We start from the raw sequence: 23,596 nt of genomic DNA, 5'->3' as shown, positions 1-23,596 counted from the left end.
ATGCTCTCCAAAAAACCAATTTATGCTTTACAATCTAGCAAAAGCAGCTTTCAGATTCCCGATTTCAAATTTAAACTCGATTTTCTTAACAGTATACCCAACGAATTTGTTAATATAAACGACCAAAATAATATTAATAATGAAGAAGATGCACCCAGGATCAAGTCCAATAATATTTCAAATCCCAATTATGTCAAAAATTTAAAGGAAGGCATAAAATCATTGGAGGCATTAGGAGAGGACGGACTTACACTTGAGCAAGAGGAATTGCAAGAGAATGGCACATACACGATTAACGATTTATATTTTGAAGATGATTCATATGATGACACTAATATAGCCATGTTAGCCAGCTCCCCCGGTCCATTAGCTATCGATAGTGCCACGAACGTGTTTAGTTTGGTTAACGATGAGCCTGATAATGAAGGAAGACAAAAATCACTCATTTCAAACAAAAGTATCTTGCATAGTAAATTGAGAAGAAATATGGCTAAGAAGAAGGGAGATTACATGTGTGGTCTAGGAAGCTTCTACCCTAAATGCTTGCAGAGGTTTGCCAATATTAAACTGTTCTCTATTCATTACGCATTAGCTATTCTATCTATCCTTATGTTCCACACCAACTTTATTGGTTCCGTCACTAGTATAGAGAAGCGTTTTGGCTTTCCCAGCAAAAAAAGTGGCTTCCTAATGTCAATAAATGATATAGGGCATGTTCCCTTTGTTATACTGGCGTCATTCTATTTGGGTAATTCTAGGAAGCCTCTTATATTGGGAATTGGGACGATTCTATTTTCCATCGGCGTCTTCTTAGTGACGTTGCCGTATTTTATATACGGACCCGGGGATGACTACAAAAAAATTTCCTTTGCCGACGATAAAACATTTTCATATTCTAGTTCAAGTAACAACAGCGAAAGTCTCTTTTTTAATCAAACGCTTATATTTAATCACGAGGTATTATCGTTGATGAGAAACAATTCAAAGGAAGATACTCATGTGTCTAATTACATATGTCAAAAAGGGCACAAAAGAGGAGGAAAAATTGGTAAAGTATGTAACAAGGCCGATTTTAATCAATTTAGTTACGTGGTAATGAGTGTGGGAGAGGTGATATTAGGGATAGGAGGAAGTTGGATAGGACCCCTTGGTGTGGCTTATATAGATGACAATGTTAAAGACTCGAAATCTGTGCCTCTATACATGGGTTTGGACGATTATATTTTTTATATTATAAATAATTTTGATACCTTTCGGAGGAGTATAAAGTTGGATTTATTTTAATGTGGTATTTTAACACTTGTCATTAGAAATGTAGAAACTTTGACTTTGAAACTTTCTAACAGTCCAAAATATCTATCTAAAATCTTGAGATATTAAAGAAAGATGTTCAACTGTATTCGGGGAATATTAAATTAAATAACAGCAGAAAAAATTGTTTAAAAGTGAGATTTTAAATTTCGCATTTAGTCTAAAATCACATTTTTACAGCAATTTAAGCTCAATAGGGCTACCATTTTCGCAAATGACGTCTAACAACTGTTTTTCCTATTGGTCAAATGAAATTCCTAACTTTCTATAGTCGTACTCAGGGTTTCGCAAAGGGGTTGGGGACTTTTGGGTGGTCTTTTCACCATAAATTTTGCTCAAAAGCTATATGCCTGCCCGGCATTTTGAAAGCTTTTGGCTGGATTACCTTTTTTTTAAAAAAAATTTTGGTTTTACACATTTTTTTAAGAAAAATAAACATTCTATAATTATTATTTTAAAAAATTATTACCTTATAATTTTTTTATATAGTGTTTTGAGGGGAAAAGAAAGCGTAGGATGCCTGATCAATGTCAATTTATCTTGTCTAAAATGATATTTATGAAACTTTGCACATTTTAAAAATACAACTTTGGGGGAAAATAAACGAACAAACATTCTAGAATTCCACTGCTTTTCATAATAACAAGTTTTTATAACAATGAGAACATTTTTTGTCATTTATTTGATAAAAATAAATTTAATAAAAATCGCCCGCTCTTTTCAGAATGTGGATTTAAATTCTAAATTCCTAGTCAATCTTTTCTTTATAAGGAATTACCTACATGGAATTTTACAAGATTATAACTCAATACCTTCTTTATAATGCCTCAAAATTTTGGATTAATTAATCAAGCTTTTTTAGGACCTGAAACCTGCGACGAGAGCCATCCTTTATATATTATTTTTTTTAAATTTTTTAGACTAACTAATTATAATTTTTGCTTCAAATTCTTTTATAAAATATATTTTACTTATTTTGCCCTGACATACGTAATATTTTAGCCTTTATTTTTTATTTAATGATAGGATAAGAAAAATTTATACATTATTGGTCGACAAATTAGAAGCAAGCAAAGGCAGAATAAACACAAGGTAAGTTAGAGACCTGCAAAATACATTTTTCGTTGAATCAAGCCTGTCCGAAGCCCAGTAGCAGATTTTTTTAGATCTAAGCCCAGACCATGGCCCTGCATGTCCCACGTCCCTCTTTTTAAAAACATTTGGAGAAAACTCAAAATATTTATTTTAATTCTCCATTTTATTGTTATGCATTAAATAGAATATCCAGCAATGCTGATATTTTAATGCTTTTAATATTTTATTCTATTCATAGACTTATAATATACATAGATTGCTCCCACATTATTGATTCTATGAAAATAATGAAAATACATACAGACTTTCATCTTTGAATGATCAAGCTTATTTAGCCATTTTTTCAGTAAAAAATATACCTTTAAAACACAGTATATTTAAAATATTTATTTTATTTCAAAAATATAAAATAATTTATACATAACATTATACAGGGATCGTTCGCTCGTTTTGAATAGCAATATGTGCATTTGTATTATATTATTTTAAAACTAGGATTGGATTTATATATAGTGAAAATATAATTGATATGTATTAATCTAATCTAATAATTTTAATGATATATTAGATGATGTATAATATTTTTTTCAAAATTATGTAATCATATATATTTTAAAATTATATAAACAAAAGATTCAAATAAATATATTCTATGAATAATTAATATTTGTATATATATTTATATACATATAAAAAAACATTTTAAAAAAATAAATAAATATAGTATTGGAGGATATGTTTGTGACGGTGTTAAAAAAAAATAAAAAAAAATATATTGAAGTTAGGAAGGATAATCTTGTGGGGAGAGACTGCTTATGAAGCTAATATAATTAGCCTTGTGTATTGCGATGGAGAGCCTTTGCCTTAAGAAGAATCCCTCGCGGGGTTCACCGGTTAGTTGACGAATGTGGGAGCCGAGTTCCTTGAAAAAGGATAAGGCATATTTCCCAAAAGTAGTAAGGGTAGTGGAAATAATGGGGATGAAAATATATTCTTGAGAGATTTCGGAATATTTTGCTATTTTGAGTGTCTCCTTTTTCTCGAGTATATTGACTGTTTGATTTGATGGAGCGAGTGGATCAATACAAGAATAGTCCCAGACCATTATACATATATTTTTAAAAAAATTTTATAAATAAAATCACAGTGAGAAAAAGATGGTACAAAAGTTATACAACTATGATGTAGAAAATAAAAAAACAATACAAATTTTTATTAAGACAGGGGCACCCATATGTCGAAGATTTCCATTCAGAATGGACTTAATATTTAGAGGTGCTGCAGTTGTAACATCTCCTTTACTTTCTGATCTAACTGGAAGATAGGAACCGTCTATATTCCTAGCTTGATTTGAGATGTGAGATTTCCTGGTTGTGGCAGAAGGAACCGTAGCTGCTAATGGTGTGATGAAAAATAAATTTAACTTCCCAAACGAGGGATATCACCCCACTCACAATATGTAATCTAAAAGTTTTTAAAATCATATTAATTCAGGGTTTATAAATCTAAAAATATTATAAAATATGATAAAATAAAAAATTTTCAAAAAAAATATATAAGAACGGACAAATATAGTTATGCATGCTAATATAATCGAAATTTATATTGGTCTGGTAGCATCATTGAGGAAATAAAATATTCGGGTTCACTATTTCTTAGACCTGCACTTTATGGTGTACATGCTCTTCAGATTGAGTGTATTTTTATTACCACTGGCTAATCTATTGTTATTATTTTACCAGATTTCTCTGAAATGGAACAATATCTGATATATCTTGTAAATCATTAACAACTATAACTGACTAGTATCTTTTTCATTTTCTAATATGAAATTAGAGTTTTTTTTGGTAAGCTCCAAATTATTGCCGTTTATTTTAAGATGATTGTGTGACCAAGAAAACCTATTGAAGGAAATTGATTTTTTTATAAAATCTCTTACTTCCGGGTTAGGATCGCCATTAATATACATGTTTCCAATAATATGCATCCCATCTACAAATATAATAGAATAAAAAAAACTAATTAAATTTTTGCCACGTTCTGCTGTAGCGGCTCTATTATTAAGATAGACTAATGATTTCATAAATTGTAGATCAATCTTCTCTTTTTCTTCATCTTGTTAATTCCAAAACTAGTCGGGGTCTTTAAAACGTGTCCTATTCTCCATATGGCTTGGCTTTGGGCTATATCAACGACAATTTTCTTATCCAACATGTCATTGCGGATTTGAGAAAAAATTAATAAAAATCAACTCAAAGGCGTTACTTTAAAAAAAAGGTAACGTGAGCGATACCTTTAATATTGAGTCATTCAGCATGCAAAAAAGTTAAAAGTAGGTGACTGAATTACATTACTACCATTAATACTTTATACAACAAATTATGGATTAATTTCTGGAAAATCAATTAACAATAATTAGAATTTTTAAAAAAAGTTTGATAAAATTTTTATATGCCCTTTTTAGTAAAAAATATTAAATATTTCAGTTTAAAATTAAATTGAAATTTGGAACCCACAACAAATCTTCTCACTTGTCACCTATCTTAATTTGTTAGGTTAAAAGCTTGGCTAAGCCATAAAAGAGTTGGTCCTAGGTGATTTAGCAACACAACATAACGCCTTTTGTTATATCGCTCTTAATTAGAATCGAATAATGAAATACACGCTTTATAGAGCCTATTAAAAATTATTATGAAACCAATGACATGTGTCATTGTATGAAACTGGGACCATAAAAATATATTATTAATATTAAAATGATAAAAAAGTTCTATAAAATACTGATTCTTAAAAAACAAATTAACAAAAAAGGAAATATTATGAGATATTGGCCAATTTTTTATATAATTTTGTCTAAATTTGCCACATATTTTATTTTTATTATACAAATTGTAAAAGGCCATATCATTATTTTATTTATTTCGCATTTTATCTTTTTGATGCGCAAAGTTTTTTCATATTATTAGATTTAAAACAATATTTTAAAATATAACTTTAAAAGTATATATTTTTTGGTACAACTTCTAAGTTTGAATTATTTTGACTAAAAGCAAATTTATTATTATCCATATTTCTCAAATCAAAAATTAATTTTAAAATAATTAATTACAAAATATCTGTTAGCTGGTTTTATATTATATATACCCGTGATTTTTTTCCAATTGTCTATAGCTCGACCAGGCTCCAAGACCGATTAACCACGATGTTAATATCTTTTTTTGGCTTAACATAGAGCGATGTTGTTAAAAATTACCTACTTCCACTCCAGCTCACTCAAAAACAACTTAGTTAAAGTCTACACTTATTTTTTTGCTTAAACAGAGGCTGAACATAATGTTTTACCTTAACCTCAAGGTTGAAATCATTTGCTGGCTTAATCTAGAGAATAGATATGATATCTAATTTAATTAAAGAACTTTTACGAACTAAAAACATTTAATAAAAAATAAATAAAATTAATACTAATAATGTTTTCCAATTAAATATTAAAATATAGTATAATAAATCAAATTAAGTATAATAATATAAGAACTAGAACTGGGCGCGGGACGTGATAATTCGCGTAATAGGCTGGGTCACGCCGTAAAAGTGAATGACTCGGGTAAAATTGGGTATGAATATAATTTTTTTTAAATTAAATTATTTTAAAAAAGGCATAATTTTGTCTAAAATTTCTTTCAAATTTTATAAACATTCATTTTTCACACAAATTTTACAACAAATCCCCAACTCCTGATTTAATAATGCATACATTTTTTCAGAAGATAATTATAATATAAACGATGAATGTGAAATCATTAAGCAATCGAAAAATAAATTTGAATCAACACATTCTTGCTATGAACAAAATTGCGATTTTTGTCATACAACTATCATGTTTCATGTGCTATTAAAAGTCATATATATTTATAATGTATACTTATATTTAGATCCCTTTTAAATATTAATTCGATTCAATTAAGTTGAAATAAATAAAAATCAGGTGTAATTTAAAAATAGTTCATCAATTTTACGGGCGTTAACAAAATTTTGTTTTTCATGATTGAGCGAGAGGGTTACATATATTTAGCATCGGGCGTAAATGGGCATAAATGAGCATGATTTAATTTTCAGCATGGGAGGACGGACCGTGAATAAAAATTTGAGTTCATACCAAACTTTAATAACTAATAATAAAGATGCTGAGCTTGACAACCTTTTACGATCAATTTCACAGAAGTGGTATTTTAAAAGTCACTATTCTGGTTGTTATAAGAACTATAAATTATTACACAAACATATTTAAAATTGAATTATAAACATATTATATTTCAAGCCACTGTATCTTGTGTGAGATCTTTAGGTCCGGTTTTTGGATTTTTGCTAAGTGCATTGTGCGCAGGACTTCACGAAACCCTAAAAGGTATATTATTATAGCCATTTTAAATGTAAATGCCATTATTTAAAAATATATAATAATATATTATTGTTTTTATGAATTTTATTGTTGAAATAAAACTCTCTTTTAAAATATTTATTAAGATGTTTAACGCTAAAACTCACCTTTATGCAGACACCTCCATACCCCCATAAGCCATTGCAATATTAACCCCTCTCACATACACACGCCACTCTTTTAAACAAAAAAAAATCATAAATAATAATAGCATATAAAGGAAATAAAAATTAACGAAGAAAGTAAATTAAAATCAAAATATTTTTTAAAAAACAAATTCTATCACCTATATTTAACCCGGTTAATGATGCTTGGTACCTTAAGGTACCATCTATCAAATTTGAATTTTGTTCATTTTTCATTTAGATAGGCACTACCAAATATATTTATAATATATATTTAAAAAATCGTGATTTTTGGAAAGCCTCTATGGCCTAGTAGGCAAGAGCTTGGTTTACTTATCCCATTCTCCCGGGTTCAAATCCCGGCAATGATCATGTTTTTTTCTTATTCTAACTTGGTGGTTCCATCCTTGGGGGGATAATATATAGGAGGCCGGACTCGACCACTTGATTCCGTATTAATATATTAAATAATAAGGATCTTATTACATTTTAATAAATTTTGGTCGGTATATAGCAAATTAGGTTGGTATTTAGAATATTTCCATACATTCACTTGGTAGTAAGCATCATTAACCATTTAACCCCTCGGCCGATTTTTAAAAACTTCTAATGACGTTAGCACCTTCACAACTCCCCAACACCTTCAATTTTAATGACGATTTTGCTTTCATACACCCCCCCCCACCCCATCACCAAAGTGACAGAAGTGCGCATCGTTATAGTAATTTATAAAAATACCATATTTTATTATGAGATATATAATACAAATAATTTATTAATTTATGTGACTTGGTAGTATCCGATAAGTTATAGAATGATAAAAATCAGGTCAATTTATTTAAATCTTCACTGCAGTTTGATTTCATTGAAGGGGTAGGGGAGGACTACATGTCTAATATCCAACTGGTTTCAGTAAAAAATTAAACTGAATTTTTTTAATCCAAGTAGGGGTTTGAACCCGGTACTATTTATGAGCTAACTCGCCATTTTTAAAAGTAGGCAATTTTTTGTGAAAAGTGTGAATTCTAGCATAAATCCATTATAGTTGAGAATCTGTTTTTTATTGAGATAATTGAAATTATATTGGTACTATAAAAAGCAAAAGTGTATCGGTATATTGGTAGTATTAATTTAAATGTAAAAAGTATATTTTAAAAACTCCTAATGTAAATAAATGAGATTAGCAAAAAGTTATCTTCCAAAACCGATTTAAACATAGGATAGTTTAAAGTCAAGAGTTAATATATATTAAAATATATAAGGATTTTAAGAATAAGGTAATAACTATTTGCATCCATTTAATTTAGTCTATTGTTATGGAACGCAAGGTATCGGTAAATAGTCACATGCTACAAATAATATTTTTAAGCTTATATTATTATTTTTATTTATTTTGTAGCTAACCTTACCTGATATATGTCTTTTATAGACATCAAGCATATGAGATTAATAATATATATCTTAATAAATTAGAAAAATTGTGAAATTTGACCTTATACTTTTAAAGCAAACCGAGTGAAAATCAGGCCTTTGTCTCTGTTTAATATATACTGACCCCACTATTTTACATCAGACATTGGACTTTATGCAAATTCATTCCATTTTAATTGATTTTAAATATCATTTCAATATGTAACTATTTACTGGCATAGTGCGCCATAACAATAATCTTTAATTTAGGGGAGATCCCTAAAATGAATGAGAATAAAATTTGTTAAGTTGGAAGAATATACTAATGATCTTTTATACGATCAAAAAATTAACTTTCAAGACCCAGGCTTGGATAAAAGAGACCCTAGATGGATAGGAGCATGGTGGCTAGGTTTTTGTCTCATCATATGCCTTCAGATAGTAATCGGGATTCCTCTCGTGTTTTATCCCAAGCACATGAAAAGCCAAGGAATTAATTCTTTGGATCGTAAAGAGAAACTCGAGAGCCTTAATGGAAATAAAATCATAGTTTACACTCATCTCAGCAAAAAAAGTGATGGTGACACATTATTGGTTAAAGTTCGAGAAACTAAAAAATTTACTAGTATAATTGTTTTTTTTATTTGATAAAGTTTGATATAGTTATGACATATTTCATAACTTGATATAGGATATTTGGTTGATGTTAGAATTAAACTTTTAACTTCTTTATTATTCTTTTAATTGAATGGAAAAATATTTAATAATACAATTTTTTTTTTAAAGTTTTATTTATGAAGCGCAGCTAACTCCGATAAACCTTTTTTTTCATCTAAAGCATTTAAACCTTCAATGGATACTATATAAAATATGTATATATATTTAAAAAAGGCATTTTAAAAGCAGTGAATGATTTGCTAAAGAATCCAGTTTACATGATCACGACCATTGGTGAATGTATAAGTATCTATTCTATAGTTGGTTATATGATATTTTTACCCAAATTTATGGAATCACAATTCGCTATATCCGCATCTCAGGCTAATATCATTGCAGGTTTCGAATATTTTATTATTTACAAAAATTTAAATATATATTTTCAAAAATTGAAATTATTGTGAATGAATTGATTTATCCCCGTAACTTCTACGTAGATGCCGTATAGGGGGATTGAAGAAATGTTAATTTAGTCTATATCAGGCCAAAATTACTATAAAAAGTTTAATGCTAATTGAGTGACATGCTCATTTTGTTAGATCAGTAAATTAATATCAACATATAATATCATAATAAATTTATATAAATAAATTGTTATATGACAAGATTTTTGTGTAATATTCCATTTTTATGTAAAATTTATTTTTAGTTACATTATATGATTTCAATATTTTCGAAATCTGTTTGAGGATATATGTGAAGAGGCTGATGCCCCAAAAGCATCAAGCATATCTATATAAATTATTTAAAACAAAAGTGTTATTATTTCTATAATATAACAAAGGAGCCTTAGGAGTGTTTTCATCTAGTACTGGTATATTGATAGGTGGTTATATAATGAAAAAATTGAATATAAAATTGAGAGGAGCCTTGCTTATTTCCATCATTGGTCTATTAATAACTTCAATTAAGGCTATTATCTTGATGAATCTTAGATGCGAACCAATTAGATTATCCGGGTACATATCAGAAGAAACTAGGTATATCTAAATAAATAAATATCATTTCATTGAGACATTTTTGATAATAATAAATATTTATGTAGAGGACTGATATAATTATGAGTGATTTTAAAATAGTATTTTTTTAGACAGCAATAAATATATTGATCATTTTTAGAATCTGGAATTTTTCCAATGATTGTAATAAAAATTGCAGTTGCAATTTGCAATATTTCGAACCTGTGTGCGGAAATAACGACAATCGTTTATATTACAATCCATGCTTTGCGGGTTGTGAAAGCTACATTAGGGATAAACAAATTAAAGTAAAATTAATAACTTAATTATACATTAAAATCTTTAAAAGTTGGCAGTTGTCCTTTTTTTCTTAATTAAAGATATCCTTGTAGATATAGCGATCATTTTTTTAGCTCACATATCTAATCAAATTTTAAAAAGTTACAAAATCTTTTAAACCTCTAATTTAGGATTTGTAAGTGATCAATAATTTTTAAAAAATACAAGATTGTTCCGTAAAATATTTATATATTTATGCTTCTTTCCAAAAGGCGTATACAAACTGTTCCTGTCTAGAGAAACAAATTAACAATTTAAATGGCAGTTTGTCTAATCCTTCTTCCGCTACTCCAGGACTATGCAAAAGAGGCTGCCGTCAATTCATACCTTATTTGATAATAATGGCATTTGGAAGTTTCTTAGCAGCTCCTTCAATAGTAGCCGTTACAATGGTCAAATTAAGGTTTGATAATACTTATAAAATTTTAAACTAATTTGAGTATGGCAGTCTTGTCTAAAGAGACTGAGAGGGGGAGGCGTCTCCATACATATTTTAGGATGTTTTAAGAGGAAGTAAAAATAAGTTTGAAGTAGGGGGTGAATCTTGATGCCTTACTTTAAAATTATCATGAAAACGTTAGCAATGAAACATTTAAATATACAGTACTTAATTTTATAAAAAAACATATGTCTATATAATATATTTCATCTATCTTAGGTGTGTTACTAAAGAAGAAAAGCCATTCGCACTTGGATTCTCTTCCTTTTTAATGAGTCTTATAGGTATAAAATTTTGTATAAAAAATAAGGCATTTTTAATTTGCTTTAGATATTATATTGACTCTCAACAAACATGTCTTTAATGATTATTTGTCTTTGACCAATATATTTTATAATATTTAATAATAATAATTAGTTATTAAAATCAAAATCCTTAATTAAAATTTTGAAGTATTTTAATATTTTTTTTATCTAGTTTAGAATATGATGTCATTCATTTGTAGAGATCCCTTTATCACACAGATTCATTCTCTCTATTCTTCTCTGTCTCATATTCTGCTTTACCAAGTTCCTTTATGTTTTTTATTTACCATACGTTTCTACCTTTTCTCAAATATATCCCTCTGGTCTTTTTCCCTTGTGGCAAAACTATCTTAATTTGCGTTGCTCTACATCTGTTTCTCTTTTATATGCGCAAACCCTGTATTCTAGCTGATTGTTTTATTTATAATAATAAATTTTTATATACAGATGCATATCCAAGATTTTTGTAAAGGAGAGGGGATAAATTTTTTCCGATTTTTGGCCCGCTTCAAATTTTTACATATCTAGTCATTATTTTTATAAATTCTTATTTTTAAAAAATTGTTTATAATGACATGTTTTACTTATATTTTGGAAATAAGAGTTAGGGGAATGGGGGGGGGGGGGGGGGGGTGAAGGAGTGATAATTGTTATTAGATTTAAATTGTATTTATGAAATCTTGAAAAATATTTAAGGGGCGATTTTCCGTGGTGATCTTAATGATAGGTGAAATAATATAACTTGAGGGTTATTAGATCATTCCAATTCAAAGATTACATATATTTACTAATAAATGTATTTATTAGCTTTTCTTCCTGGCCCTCTGATAACTGGCGCCTTAATAGATAAAACATGCTTAGTCTGGAAACATAGTTCTTGCTACCGCCAAGGTTCATGCTTATTTTACGACACTGATAAATTACGATTTGTGATCCATGGCATTTTAACACTTTCTAAACTAGTGGCAACGTTTTGTTATCTGATAGCATGGAGATTCTCGAAAGATAAACGATATCATGAACTCGAAAATACGCATTATTAATATTCCTAATATATAAATAATAATTTTGAAAGTAAAACAAATTTGTAATTTTACAAAAATATAAAATAGTTAATGTCCTAACTCAAATTGACACCATGGGAATGTTTCGTTTTAGTTACTCCCTTTATATTAATTTATACAGGGTGTATAAAAATATATATTATTTATGTTATAAATTAATATTTAGAAAATAATGAATTTAAAGCTCAGAAAAATAAAAAATAAATTGAAACTATATAATATTTTATGAATTAGACTTTAGTGTTGTTAAAAAGCCCGATTCGGGTCGATTAAGATTATAAACAAAATAACATTATGTAAGCCTGAAGATTTTAATAGCTTGCAGAAATGTTTGGACATCTATTTGCCAAATCTCGATGCTTACATAAAATTATTTTAGCTAAAATCTTAATCGAACCGTTTTGAAAAATAGACCCATTCGCGAGATAAAACAAGATGGATGCTGCCTGAAAAAACTGACGGTGTATAGACCATGCTGAAAAATTTTAGGCGACAATAGCTTATTTATTTTATATCCTAGCCCTGATCGCGGCGTCTACATGAGCAAAAGGGGGTGGGGGGCAGGAACAATTTGCATCAAAATATTATAAAGGGGTCTGGGATTAGGCATTAATAGGGGACGAGGGTGAAGCATAATTATTTAGAGTGTTTTTTATTACATTTTTCAATGGTTTATGAATAATATATTGCTATAATAATTTATAATTTAAATATAAACCTATTATATATAAATAGATTTCTAAATAGCGATCAATATTATATATGTCGTATTGGGATATGGAATCATGTGGGATTCGGAATCCCAACGTGGGGATTCAAGATCTTAAATCCCCACGTTTTATTCGGGATCTTTTTTTTTAAATATTCCGAATCCCCATGAAAAAATAAAATAAATATAATTACTTTTTCTTCTCTTTTTTGCGGCTGGCACCATATAATTAAAAGGCCAAAATAAGGGATTTAAAAAGAGAATAAAAAAAAAATAATAATAAATTAAGGCATATAATAAATGAAAAGGGATGAGTTTAAGACATTTTTGTTATAAAAAATATTAAAATCCAGTACAGTACTATAAGAGCACGTTTATATAATTCTGGATATTCAAATTATTTCCATTTCTAAAATATAAAAACTGAACCGGTTTAACCGTTTTTTATAAAGGTTCTTTTTACTCCTTCAAAAAATAATTATATCGGTTCGGTTATGGTTCAGATATTTATAACAAAAATAAATTTAAAAAAAAAAATATTTAAGGGGATTTGGAATCTTTTTTTAAAAAAACAATTAAATTATATTTTTTGCCACCTGGCTGGCACCAGAAAATTTTATTTTTTAGAGATATTTAATATGTATTACTTTTATGCTTTAAATCATTAAATACTCGAAAAAATGGTTTTAATATAAATTAAATGTAAAAAATAAATATTATTTTTAAATTAATAATTTAGACAAATTAGAGGAAAAGAAAGCGAAAAGAGGTGCGGGCCTAATTTTTTATTCACGGCCCGCCCCCTCACGGTGGCAATAATCACGCCCATTCACGCTTACCACTAACAATATTTTGATTCACGTCCGAAAATTCAACGGTGTTTTTAAATTTTTCTAAATTTTAATACTATAATTTTTTACACTTTTTTGAATTTATTCTATTTATTTCTTTAATTCCATAATCCATAATAACAAAAAATAAATACATATTATAAATCCAAATTTTTACTTAGAAAAAGAAGAATGTCTATTTTTAAAATTTCAATTAACGCCTTTCCTCTAATAGGCGATTGGCTACAGAAAATAACCTTTCACTAGAAGCCGAATTTGCCAGGGCTGACAAGATTTTACTCTCTAATTTTCTCAAAAAAGGAAATAAATTTTCCTGCTTCCAAAACTTCAAAATATTGCAATTGTTATTTGTTTTATTTGTTTTAAATTTTATTTTGATAATATTGATATTGGTATAATTATAAAAAAAAATCAGATCCGATGGCTTAACTTGCACCCCCTGGTCCAATGGGAAATCCCTTATTTGAGATGCAATCTGCGTATCATCCTTTTCAATTAATACAAACCCTCTTACTTGTGGGGAAAATAAAAAAATTAATAAATATTCAAAATTAAATAACTTTATATTTCGCCAATAGTCATTTCAACTAACGGCAATTTTTCACAGTCTACATATTTTTTAAAAAACTTTATCACGAAATTTTTTTAGCATAACAAACGAAAATTGCGAATCCTTATTTCTTAAACAAAAACTTCAATTGGAAATTTTTAAACACAATTATACTTATTTTCATTATTAAATTAAGTTCTTTTTAGAGCCTTCGATGCTATTAATATATATTTTTATTCAGTAATTTTATATATTTTTACATATTTTTCTATAGTTGTTTTAATATTTTAGTGTTTTATCATTTTTTTTTATAAACGTGCTCTTATAGTATTGGCTGTTCCCGCAACATATGTTTCTGTATAAAGGGCTTTTTCGGGGCTAAAATTTGTGTTATCGTCACAACGAACAAAAAGGAATCCATTTATACTTGAAAATATATTATTTATAAGTTCAAATAATATATTTAAAAATGAGTTATTTTGAATCTTATATATTTTTTTATATATATAATTCATAGATGCTTATAATAAAAATAAATTAGAAGATGATGTTGCTTCAATAAAATAAAAATTTATAACCGTAATGAACCTTTATAAACCTTTATAATTAGCTGAACCGAACCTTTATAAATTTCTTCTCAAGAACCGTAACCATTAAAATTTTTTACATACTGAACCATAACCAAACTGAACCGTTATAAATAACGGTTCGGGTCACTGCTTATGCATTGAATAATTGTTGCAATAATTCAGATATTTTATAAATATATTTTTTAAAACAAAAAAGTCTTAACCTCATCCCTTTTCATTCATTATATGCCTTAATTTAATACTATTTACTTTTTTTTAAATTCTCTTTTAAAATCCCTTATTTTGGCCTTTTAATTATATGGTGCCAGCCGCAAAAAAAAGAAAAGAAAAAGTAATTATATTTATTATTTTTTTCATGGGGATTCGGAATATTTTTTAAATATTTTTAAAAAAAGATATGGAATAAAACGTGGGGATTTAAGATCTTGAATTCCCACGTTGGGATTTCGAATCCCACATGATTCCATATCCCAATACGACATATACATAATATTATTTTTCTAATAAAACCTATTTCTGGATAATTTACTGCTATCTTTTAAATGTAATTCAAAAGGGTTATGCATTCTATTAGCTAACTCATATTTATGATAAAGAATTTGTTATAAAGAATAACTTTTTACATTCACAGTTTTTTGATTGATAGTTAATATATGTTATTCTTTTTTATATAAAGGATGTACCTTCATCATTTAAAACGTGTATTTAATAATGTGGGATTTCCCGTCGGCAGGTATAGGTTTTAGAGGGGGGGGGTTGTTTCCAGTGAATATCCTGTCATGTAAACGTTGCTTAACCCCATTGTTTGTGTTTTTTAACTAAACTTATATAGAATGAAATATTTTTAAACGATTTAAAAATTGTGGGGTTTAGCATTATATTTTTTTGAACAAAGTTTTGACAAAAATCAGAACTTTAATAATTATTAATATTTTTAAGTTTAGAAAATATAATTTGAAAATAATTATAAATTATTGTAAAATTGAACAAATCGAAAATATTATGATATTCAATTCAAAAATTTTTTTTTTATAAAATATTTGTATATTTTAGAAGAACGATTTCTCTCCGTTTTTAGCTTGAATTTGGTTTCAAAGCACATCCCTAAAATACAACATCTGTTATAGGGACATAGAACAGAACGTTCAGGGAACTGAACTTTGAATAAATTTATGGAACGGAAACCTGAACGTGTATTCCAGGACGTTCCGAATATATAAAAATTTCCTATTTATTTTTATCAGAGACCTGCAGCAAATTTTTAAAATATATCAGGGCTAGGCCTGAAAATTTTTTTTTTAAATACCCGGGCCGGGCGGTAAAATTTTTTAAAAAATTTTTACAATATGAATTATTATATTCGTCAATTAGATATGGTTATAATTATTATATATAGTTATGATTAATATAATGTTGGGTGAAAGTTAACACTAGCTAACACTCTTAGTATTTATTACATAATATAATTATAGTTTTCCTGCCATGGAATAAATACGCAAAGGATAATAGGTAATAAATACATTATTATATAATATATGTTATATTTTTTATTAATTAAAATATCAGTTTTATTTTTTTTATAAATACAATTAATATAATATATTCTCAAAATATTATTTACCCAAATTTTTTATAGTCTCAATTTGTAATATACTAAATATCTGTTTAGAATAAAAAAAATAATAAAATATGTAATATCCGGCTCGTTTTGAGCCGATTTTTAAAAACGGCTAACTCAGTATTTTATCCAAAAAAATATTACGCAAGCCTGAAAATTTTGTTCATAGAAGGAGCAAAGGTCTAGACATATAGTATCGAAATTTCGGGGCTTAGTCAATATTTTTCTGGCAAAAATATTGAGTTAGCTGTTTTTAAAAATCGGCTCAAAACGAGCCGTTTACCAACATTTCTTTTGGGCAAATAAATCTTCAAATGCTCATTTTATGCTATTTTAGCTAAAAGAACATCTGAGAAATTAAGGGTAAAATAAAAAATATACCTTCACATTTTTTTTATCTTTGAAGGGCAAGGAACTTAAGAGAGATTTTTTAATTTTGAGCAAATGTTAAGCCCTGGTAAAAAGTAAAAAAATCCATAAACACAAATAATACCTTCCTTATATAAGGGTTTTCCCTCGATGTATTTTACTTTTAAAAAAAATATGAAAAATTTTTTTTAATTCTTTTTTTAAAAAAACATCAAAGGGAAAATCAAAGTAGATTTTTTTTACAAAGACATTTTTTATTTTGCTCAAAAATCTTTTTGAGCATACTCTAAGTTTTTTTTTACTAAATGATTTTTAATTTTTCTAATCTTCAAAGTATTTTGTTCAAACTTTTGTAGTGTTGTTAATCGCTCATTTTGAGCCGATTTTATAAAACGGCTAACTCACTATATTAGCCAGAAAAATATTGCCTAAACCTCGAGAATTCGATAAAATATGTCTAGACCTATGTTCCTTCTATGAGCAAAATCTTCAGGCTTGCGTAATATTTTTCTGGGTGTAATATTGAATTATCCGTTTTTAAAAATCGGCTCAAAACGAGCCGTTTAACAACACTTCTTTTGGGCAGAAAAAATCTTCAAATGCTCATTTTATGCTATTTTAGTTAAAAGAACATCTGAGAAATTAAGGGGAAAATAAAAAATATATCTTCACATTTTTTTATCTTCGAAGGGCAAGGAACTTTGAAGATTTTTTAATTTTGAGCAAATGTTAAGCCCTTGTAAGAAGTAAAAAAGAAAAAAATCCATAAACACAAATAATATCTTCCTTATATAAGGGTTTTCCCTCGATGTATGGGCTTATATTTTTGCTAATGAAAATATCGAGAGCCTAGGGGATTATTAAGTGTTTATTCGAACAACAATAGGAGATCATATGCTCACCAATTGTCAGGTGGTAATACATATGGTTGTAGAACATAATAGCCTTTGTCTTTACAAAAAAAGAAATTGAATAGTTTATCAATTTCATTTTGTAGGGCTAGATAATGTTAAAAACAATGAGAGGGCAATTAAAATTATGTTGTAAACGCAGTACAAAGATTTAAGCACTTCATAGAATAGAATATTTCTTTAGCCCACAAAGGTTTTTAGCTTATACCATTACATTTTTTTAATGTAAAGCCTTAAGATACAATCTATGTAATAAAATATATAAATAATGAACCTTTTCTTGGAAATAATTATAAATATTTTTGAATTAGAATCTCAATAATTTAACAACACTAGTTTTGAATATTTCATTCATTCATTCATTCATTCATTTATTACCACGTCAGAAATTGCATGAAGTGCAATTTCATCACCCACCAGGAGTTGTAGCGTGCACTATGTATCTTCACTAATATATGGATCCTATACATAATGTATACCCATTTTATTATAGTGGACGGTACCACTATATAGTTAGCTAGCATAATAAAAAAGAGAGGAGTAAGAAAGAGATGATCTATTAGTTCCGTTACCGGCTGGATAGTGTTAAAAATTGTAAGACCATGTAATGCATCTATAATAATATTAATAATAATATACTTGACGCTTGGTTTGATCATTTAAGAGAAGTAAAATAAGTCTTATGTTAGGTAAATATAATCTTGGAAGATAACGCTATGTCTATATAGCGTGTCCTGTTCCAGCGGCATGTAAGTTCCCTATAATTGTAGAGTTGGTCCCTGAATATGCTATGAAGCTTATTATCGTTTTTATTAGTTTTTTTGTTTTTCTTTTTTCCTATTTTTTTATTGTTTTATTTATTTTTTCCTTCATTATTTTTAGCCATTCATTAGAGTCAACTTTGTATGTCTCCATAAATTCTTCTCTGTACTAAGCAAGAGATGCTCGGGATCATAACGTTATCATTATTATTATAGTGAACGAGGATCGTTATCATTATTATTTACGTTTCCATGATTATCATTATCGTTGTCAATATCGTTTGTCCAGTAGAGAAAAAAAAAGAAAAGAAAAAGAGTTATCAAAAAAAAAAATTACCATCAACCTCATTATACTTCATTCTATTCATCGTTTCCAAAATAACCTGTGCCGAAAACATAAATTGTCATTAAACTCCGGGAGAAGAGGAGAGAGAAAAGGCAGGTGCTAGAGTAGTCTCATCAGGCGCGTACGCAGGAATTTGGTCTGGGGGGGGGGGGGATAATAAAATTTTTTAAGAAATATTATTGTTTTTTAAAAATATCAAGCATAAATTTATTAGGACTAATAACTATTTCTAATACACAATTTTAAATTAATGTGAATTATAGAAAAATTATCTGTAAAGAATCACTTAAATTACCCAAAGTAGATATTTGAATTTTTTGAGCCTATACAAAAAAAGTTTCTTAGGAATAATTGCATTTTTTATGTTATACATTTACAATGTAAAATCCAATCTTCGTTGTGATTGAGCTAATTTTTTAATTATCTCATCCTTGCTTGTCGTCAAATGCCTATGAATATTCAAAAGATCCAAACCTTTCAATCTACTTTCAGATATTGTACATCTTGGTATGTTTTTCAGAGACCTGCAGGCCATTTTTTTTAAATATACCCGGGCCGGGCCCAAAATTTTTTTAAAAAAACACCCAGGCCTGGTCTGAATTATTTAAAAAAAACACCCAATCCGGGCTGTATTTTTTAAAATAGCCTATATTTGAAATCGTTATTATTAGCTATAAAAATCAAAAATAAATATAATTTATTTTAAAAAAATCTGGGCCGGGTCTGAAAATTTTATTTAAAAAAAAACCGGGCCGGGTCTGAAATTTTTTTAAAAAAAGCCGAGTCGGGCCTAAAAATTTTTTTAAATAAAGCCGAGCCGGGTCTGAAAATTTTTTAAAAAAAACCTAGGCTGGGCCGTAAAAAATCTTTAAAAAAAATCCGGGCCGTGCCCTGCAAATGGTACTTCTGCAGGCCTCTGTTATTCTTCTTAAAAAAGAGAATGTTCTCTCATTAGTTTACTAATGGGAAGAGTTTATAAACCCTTTTAATACATTGGGAATTTAATCTAAAATGTGTTTGAAATAATGCAGAGCATCCATAGCATTTTTTGGGACTATATCAACCATAGTTAATCTTATAAACATAGTTATTCAGCTAGTAAGGCATCATAAGATTCTTTAGCATCTTCATTATAAAAATCTAACAAATTTTTTTTTTCTATCACCATCTAAAAAAGGTTGGGAAGGCTTTTGTGGAAGTTATTTGCAGATTAGTAAGTGCTGCATGATGAATTAAAAATTCATTTATTTGGGTTATAAATGTATCTGTATTTAAGATATACTCATGTTTTAACGATAAGCTTGCCTTGCTACAAGTCGAGGGAGACAAATATTAAACACGTATAGCTCTGCTTTGACTCAACAATAAAATATAAAATATGAAATTCTTCATCAACATTAGCCCTAATTTCCTTGATTTCTTATAAAATGCTCTCCGCTATCATCTTCTTAATCAAGTCAGTCATGTTTTTGAAAAGTAATACTAAAATAGTTGTATAATTAAATAATACATTCTAATGAGAAATAAAATTTGGAATAAGCATTGAATCCAATAATTTTCTTGCTTCTGAGGAAATATTTCTTTCAGGCCATTGTGATATTTCAGTAATAGCAAATAATTGGCTCAACTCTTTAAAAGCTGTTACTGGTTGATGGCAGAGACTCTATCTCGTTAGACAATGTTGCAATTTATTTTTCCCTGTTGGACAAGAAGTTTCAGAAATAATTATTATTTGACTAGAAATTTGAAAATGGTAGATAAATATTACACAACTAAAAATTTGAAAATAATAAGTAAATATTACGCCGGAAAACTTGAAATCGAAATTAATTGATAAAATAACTTAGTAAATAAATGTGATAATAAATATAATTAAATATATATTTAATATGAGATATAAATAAATATTAACAAATATAAATTAATATAAACAATAATATTTTTAAAAAATATATCCGGTATCTGCATTTTTTGGCTTGGGGGGAGGGGGGTTGTCCCCCTGCCCCCCCCCTGCTGCGTACGCCAATGAGCCTCATTTATCATAACGATTCCGGCTTTAGTTAAGACCATGTCTAACAATGTATTGTAGGTGTTTCTTTATTTTGTGTTTGCTGAGTGCCAAAAAATTAGTGTTTTTAAGGTAACTAGTTACATTTTTGCTAAAAAATAACTGTAACTAATTATATTTTAGAAATTGTAACTAGTAACTGTAACTAGTTATATTTTTACCAATGTAACTGCCAAAAGTAACTAGGCCGGACTCGGGCCTAATTCTATTTTAAAAAATCGGGTTCCGGCCGGGCCTAATATTTCTAAAAAAAATTTGGGCCGGTTCGGGTCAGACCTTGGAAATTTTATTAAATATATCTAAATTTATCAATTTTATATTGAATTTTTTATGTAAAATAAAAAATTTTGATTTAATTTATTGAAACTAAACGCTATATAACATATGTCTTTTATTTTAAGTAATTATAAAAATTAATTTTTATATTTAAATAAATTCGGGCCTGGCCGGGCCGGTAAATTTTTTTAAAATAAATTTCGGGTTCGGGACGGGCCGGTAAAACTTTTTAAAAAAATTTCGGGTTCGGGCCGGGCCGGCAAAACATTTTTTAAAAAAATTTCGGGCCGGGCTTGAAAAATTAGGCCCGATGCAGATCACTAGCTATAATAATCAATTCATTATAAATGATGAGGGTTTTAATTGAATTTATTATCTAAAAAATAACTCCTTTATATTCACATAATGTCGAAAGTATATAGTAGAGATAAAATAATTTAAGTTATTATTTTTAAATTTACTGAAAGAGTATCATTGTAATTAAACAAGGTGAAATTAAAAATAGAGAAACATCGCCTAGGGCGGCAAAAATTTTTTAGAGGAGGGAGACTAAATTAGAAGAAATCGGGGAAAAAATAGGAAACTGGCGATCAAAAGAATTCAACAAATAGAGCTACCAAAGAGGCAAAAATTTACAATTCCAACAAGACTAAATTCATATCCAAGACCACCAGCTTCGATTTAGAAAGAGGAAGGAAATGGAGGCAGGACACGAAAATAAAAAAGATGCACGAGGACCAAAGCCGAAATATATGAGACTCCTATTGAAATTTTTTATTTTAAAAAATTATTTTTTCTATGAATATCAATTTTATTTATCGATTTCTCGGAATTATTATTGTTTTTTCTTTTTTATCAATTTTATTTATTGATTTCTCGGAATTGTGATTATTTTTCTCTTAACATTTTTATTTATCGATTTTTTCAGATTTGTGATTTTGACTCTCTTTTATGGGGAAAAAAATAGAAAAAATAAAATTTCGATTTGTATAGATTTATATGTTAAAACAAAAGTGGAAAAATAAAGTTATATATATATATATATATATATAATAAAAAGTGATAAAATAGAATATAATCGAAAACATAACACATATAGCTAATTGTTCCTTGGAGACCTTTATAATTTTATTGTTTTCTATGTGTAATCTCGGTAAAGGATTGGACTTAAAAGTAGCGAGTAATTTGAGAGATTGGAAAGCCTTGTATATAATATTGTTGTGAAAATTAAATGTATAGATCTAGATAAGTTGGCAATAAAAATACTTTTAGCGGTTTTTATGCAGTAGGTAACTTTTGTGGTGTTTAGCATATTGATTGTAGATTTATTGTTAGATTTTTTATTATCTGTATTGTTGAAGGGGTGAGCCACTCTTTACGCTTGCGTGGTCTTAAGCAAGAATTCATAGAGCTTGATAAATTTATCTTTTCATTTTTCCAGAATATTAGGATTGATCTATTTACTTGAAAATATTTATAAATAATTCCAAAATTAAATAAATCTAAAATTTAAATAAAAATTTTTCATAAAAATTGTTTTCTATTTTACACGTTTTTTTTATAAAAAAAAATATCTCTTTCTATACCTGATATTTATTGTTAAAATAACTGATTTTGAATGGTTTTTAGTTCTATAAAAGAGTTGTTAAATTTGTCATGCCTTAAAGGCTTAAATCACGTTTCATATCGTTTATAATTTTATCGTTATTTTTGCGTTCAATAGTTTAAGAAATTATTTTACTAATGCTATATTAAATCCTATATTTTTTAAATCAAACAATTAACATTATTTTTTATACATAAAGAAAAAGATTATAAAGTGACAATCATTTAAATTTGTTGAATTATGTATTAATATTTTATGTAAATATTGATTAAATATTGAAAATAAAATATAACCTCAATATAAAGTTTGATCAAGAAGACGAATCCATTACAGGAACTTATCTGAAGATAGTAAAGATTTAGATATTAAGATTTATTAATTAATGTAAACTTAAAATAACAACTAAAATAATTATAGTAATAAAAGCAAAAAATAATAATGATAATATTTTGAATTTTATGTGTTTCATTTTTGATCCTTTTTTTAATATCCTATATAAAAAATTCTAAATTGATTCTATATTAATTTTTTAATATATTAATTTAAATGTACATAATAATCATTTATGTGCGAATTATATTTTTATGTTAATAATTAATTCTATAGAAACATAAATCATATAATGTTTTTAAAAAAAATAAGAAAAAATTCAATATTAAAATTAATGGATACTTTAAGATAGAAGATAATTTAAAAATAAAAAAATTACGTTAAATCGTTTAACAAAAAGAATAAAGATTAA

The 23,596-nt window shown here is 27.5% G+C and overlaps 1 protein-coding gene across 1 annotated transcript; it reads left to right on the top strand.

The window, feature by feature from the left end:
* Window positions 1–12,178, top strand: LOC135924143 (solute carrier organic anion transporter family member 2A1-like). The gene is made up of 10 exons (XM_065459192.1): window positions 1–1,207; window positions 6,000–6,017; window positions 6,722–6,808; window positions 8,738–9,001; window positions 9,268–9,432; window positions 9,878–10,073; window positions 10,252–10,360; window positions 10,604–10,794; window positions 11,050–11,114; window positions 11,943–12,178. Exons 1-10 carry the CDS (start codon window positions 1–3, stop codon window positions 12,176–12,178), a joined length of 2,538 nt encoding a protein of 845 aa, XP_065315264.1.
* Window positions 12,179–23,596: the final 11,418 nt, after the last annotated feature.

The sequence above is a fragment of the Gordionus sp. m RMFG-2023 genome, chromosome 2, assembly GCF_954871325.1.
Source record: "Gordionus sp. m RMFG-2023 chromosome 2, tfGorSpeb1-WG-v2, whole genome shotgun sequence".
NCBI classification, from domain to species: Eukaryota; Metazoa; Nematomorpha; class Gordioida; order Chordodea; family Parachordodidae; genus Gordionus; species Gordionus sp. m RMFG-2023.
This window is presented reverse-complemented; position numbering and strand designations above follow the sequence as displayed.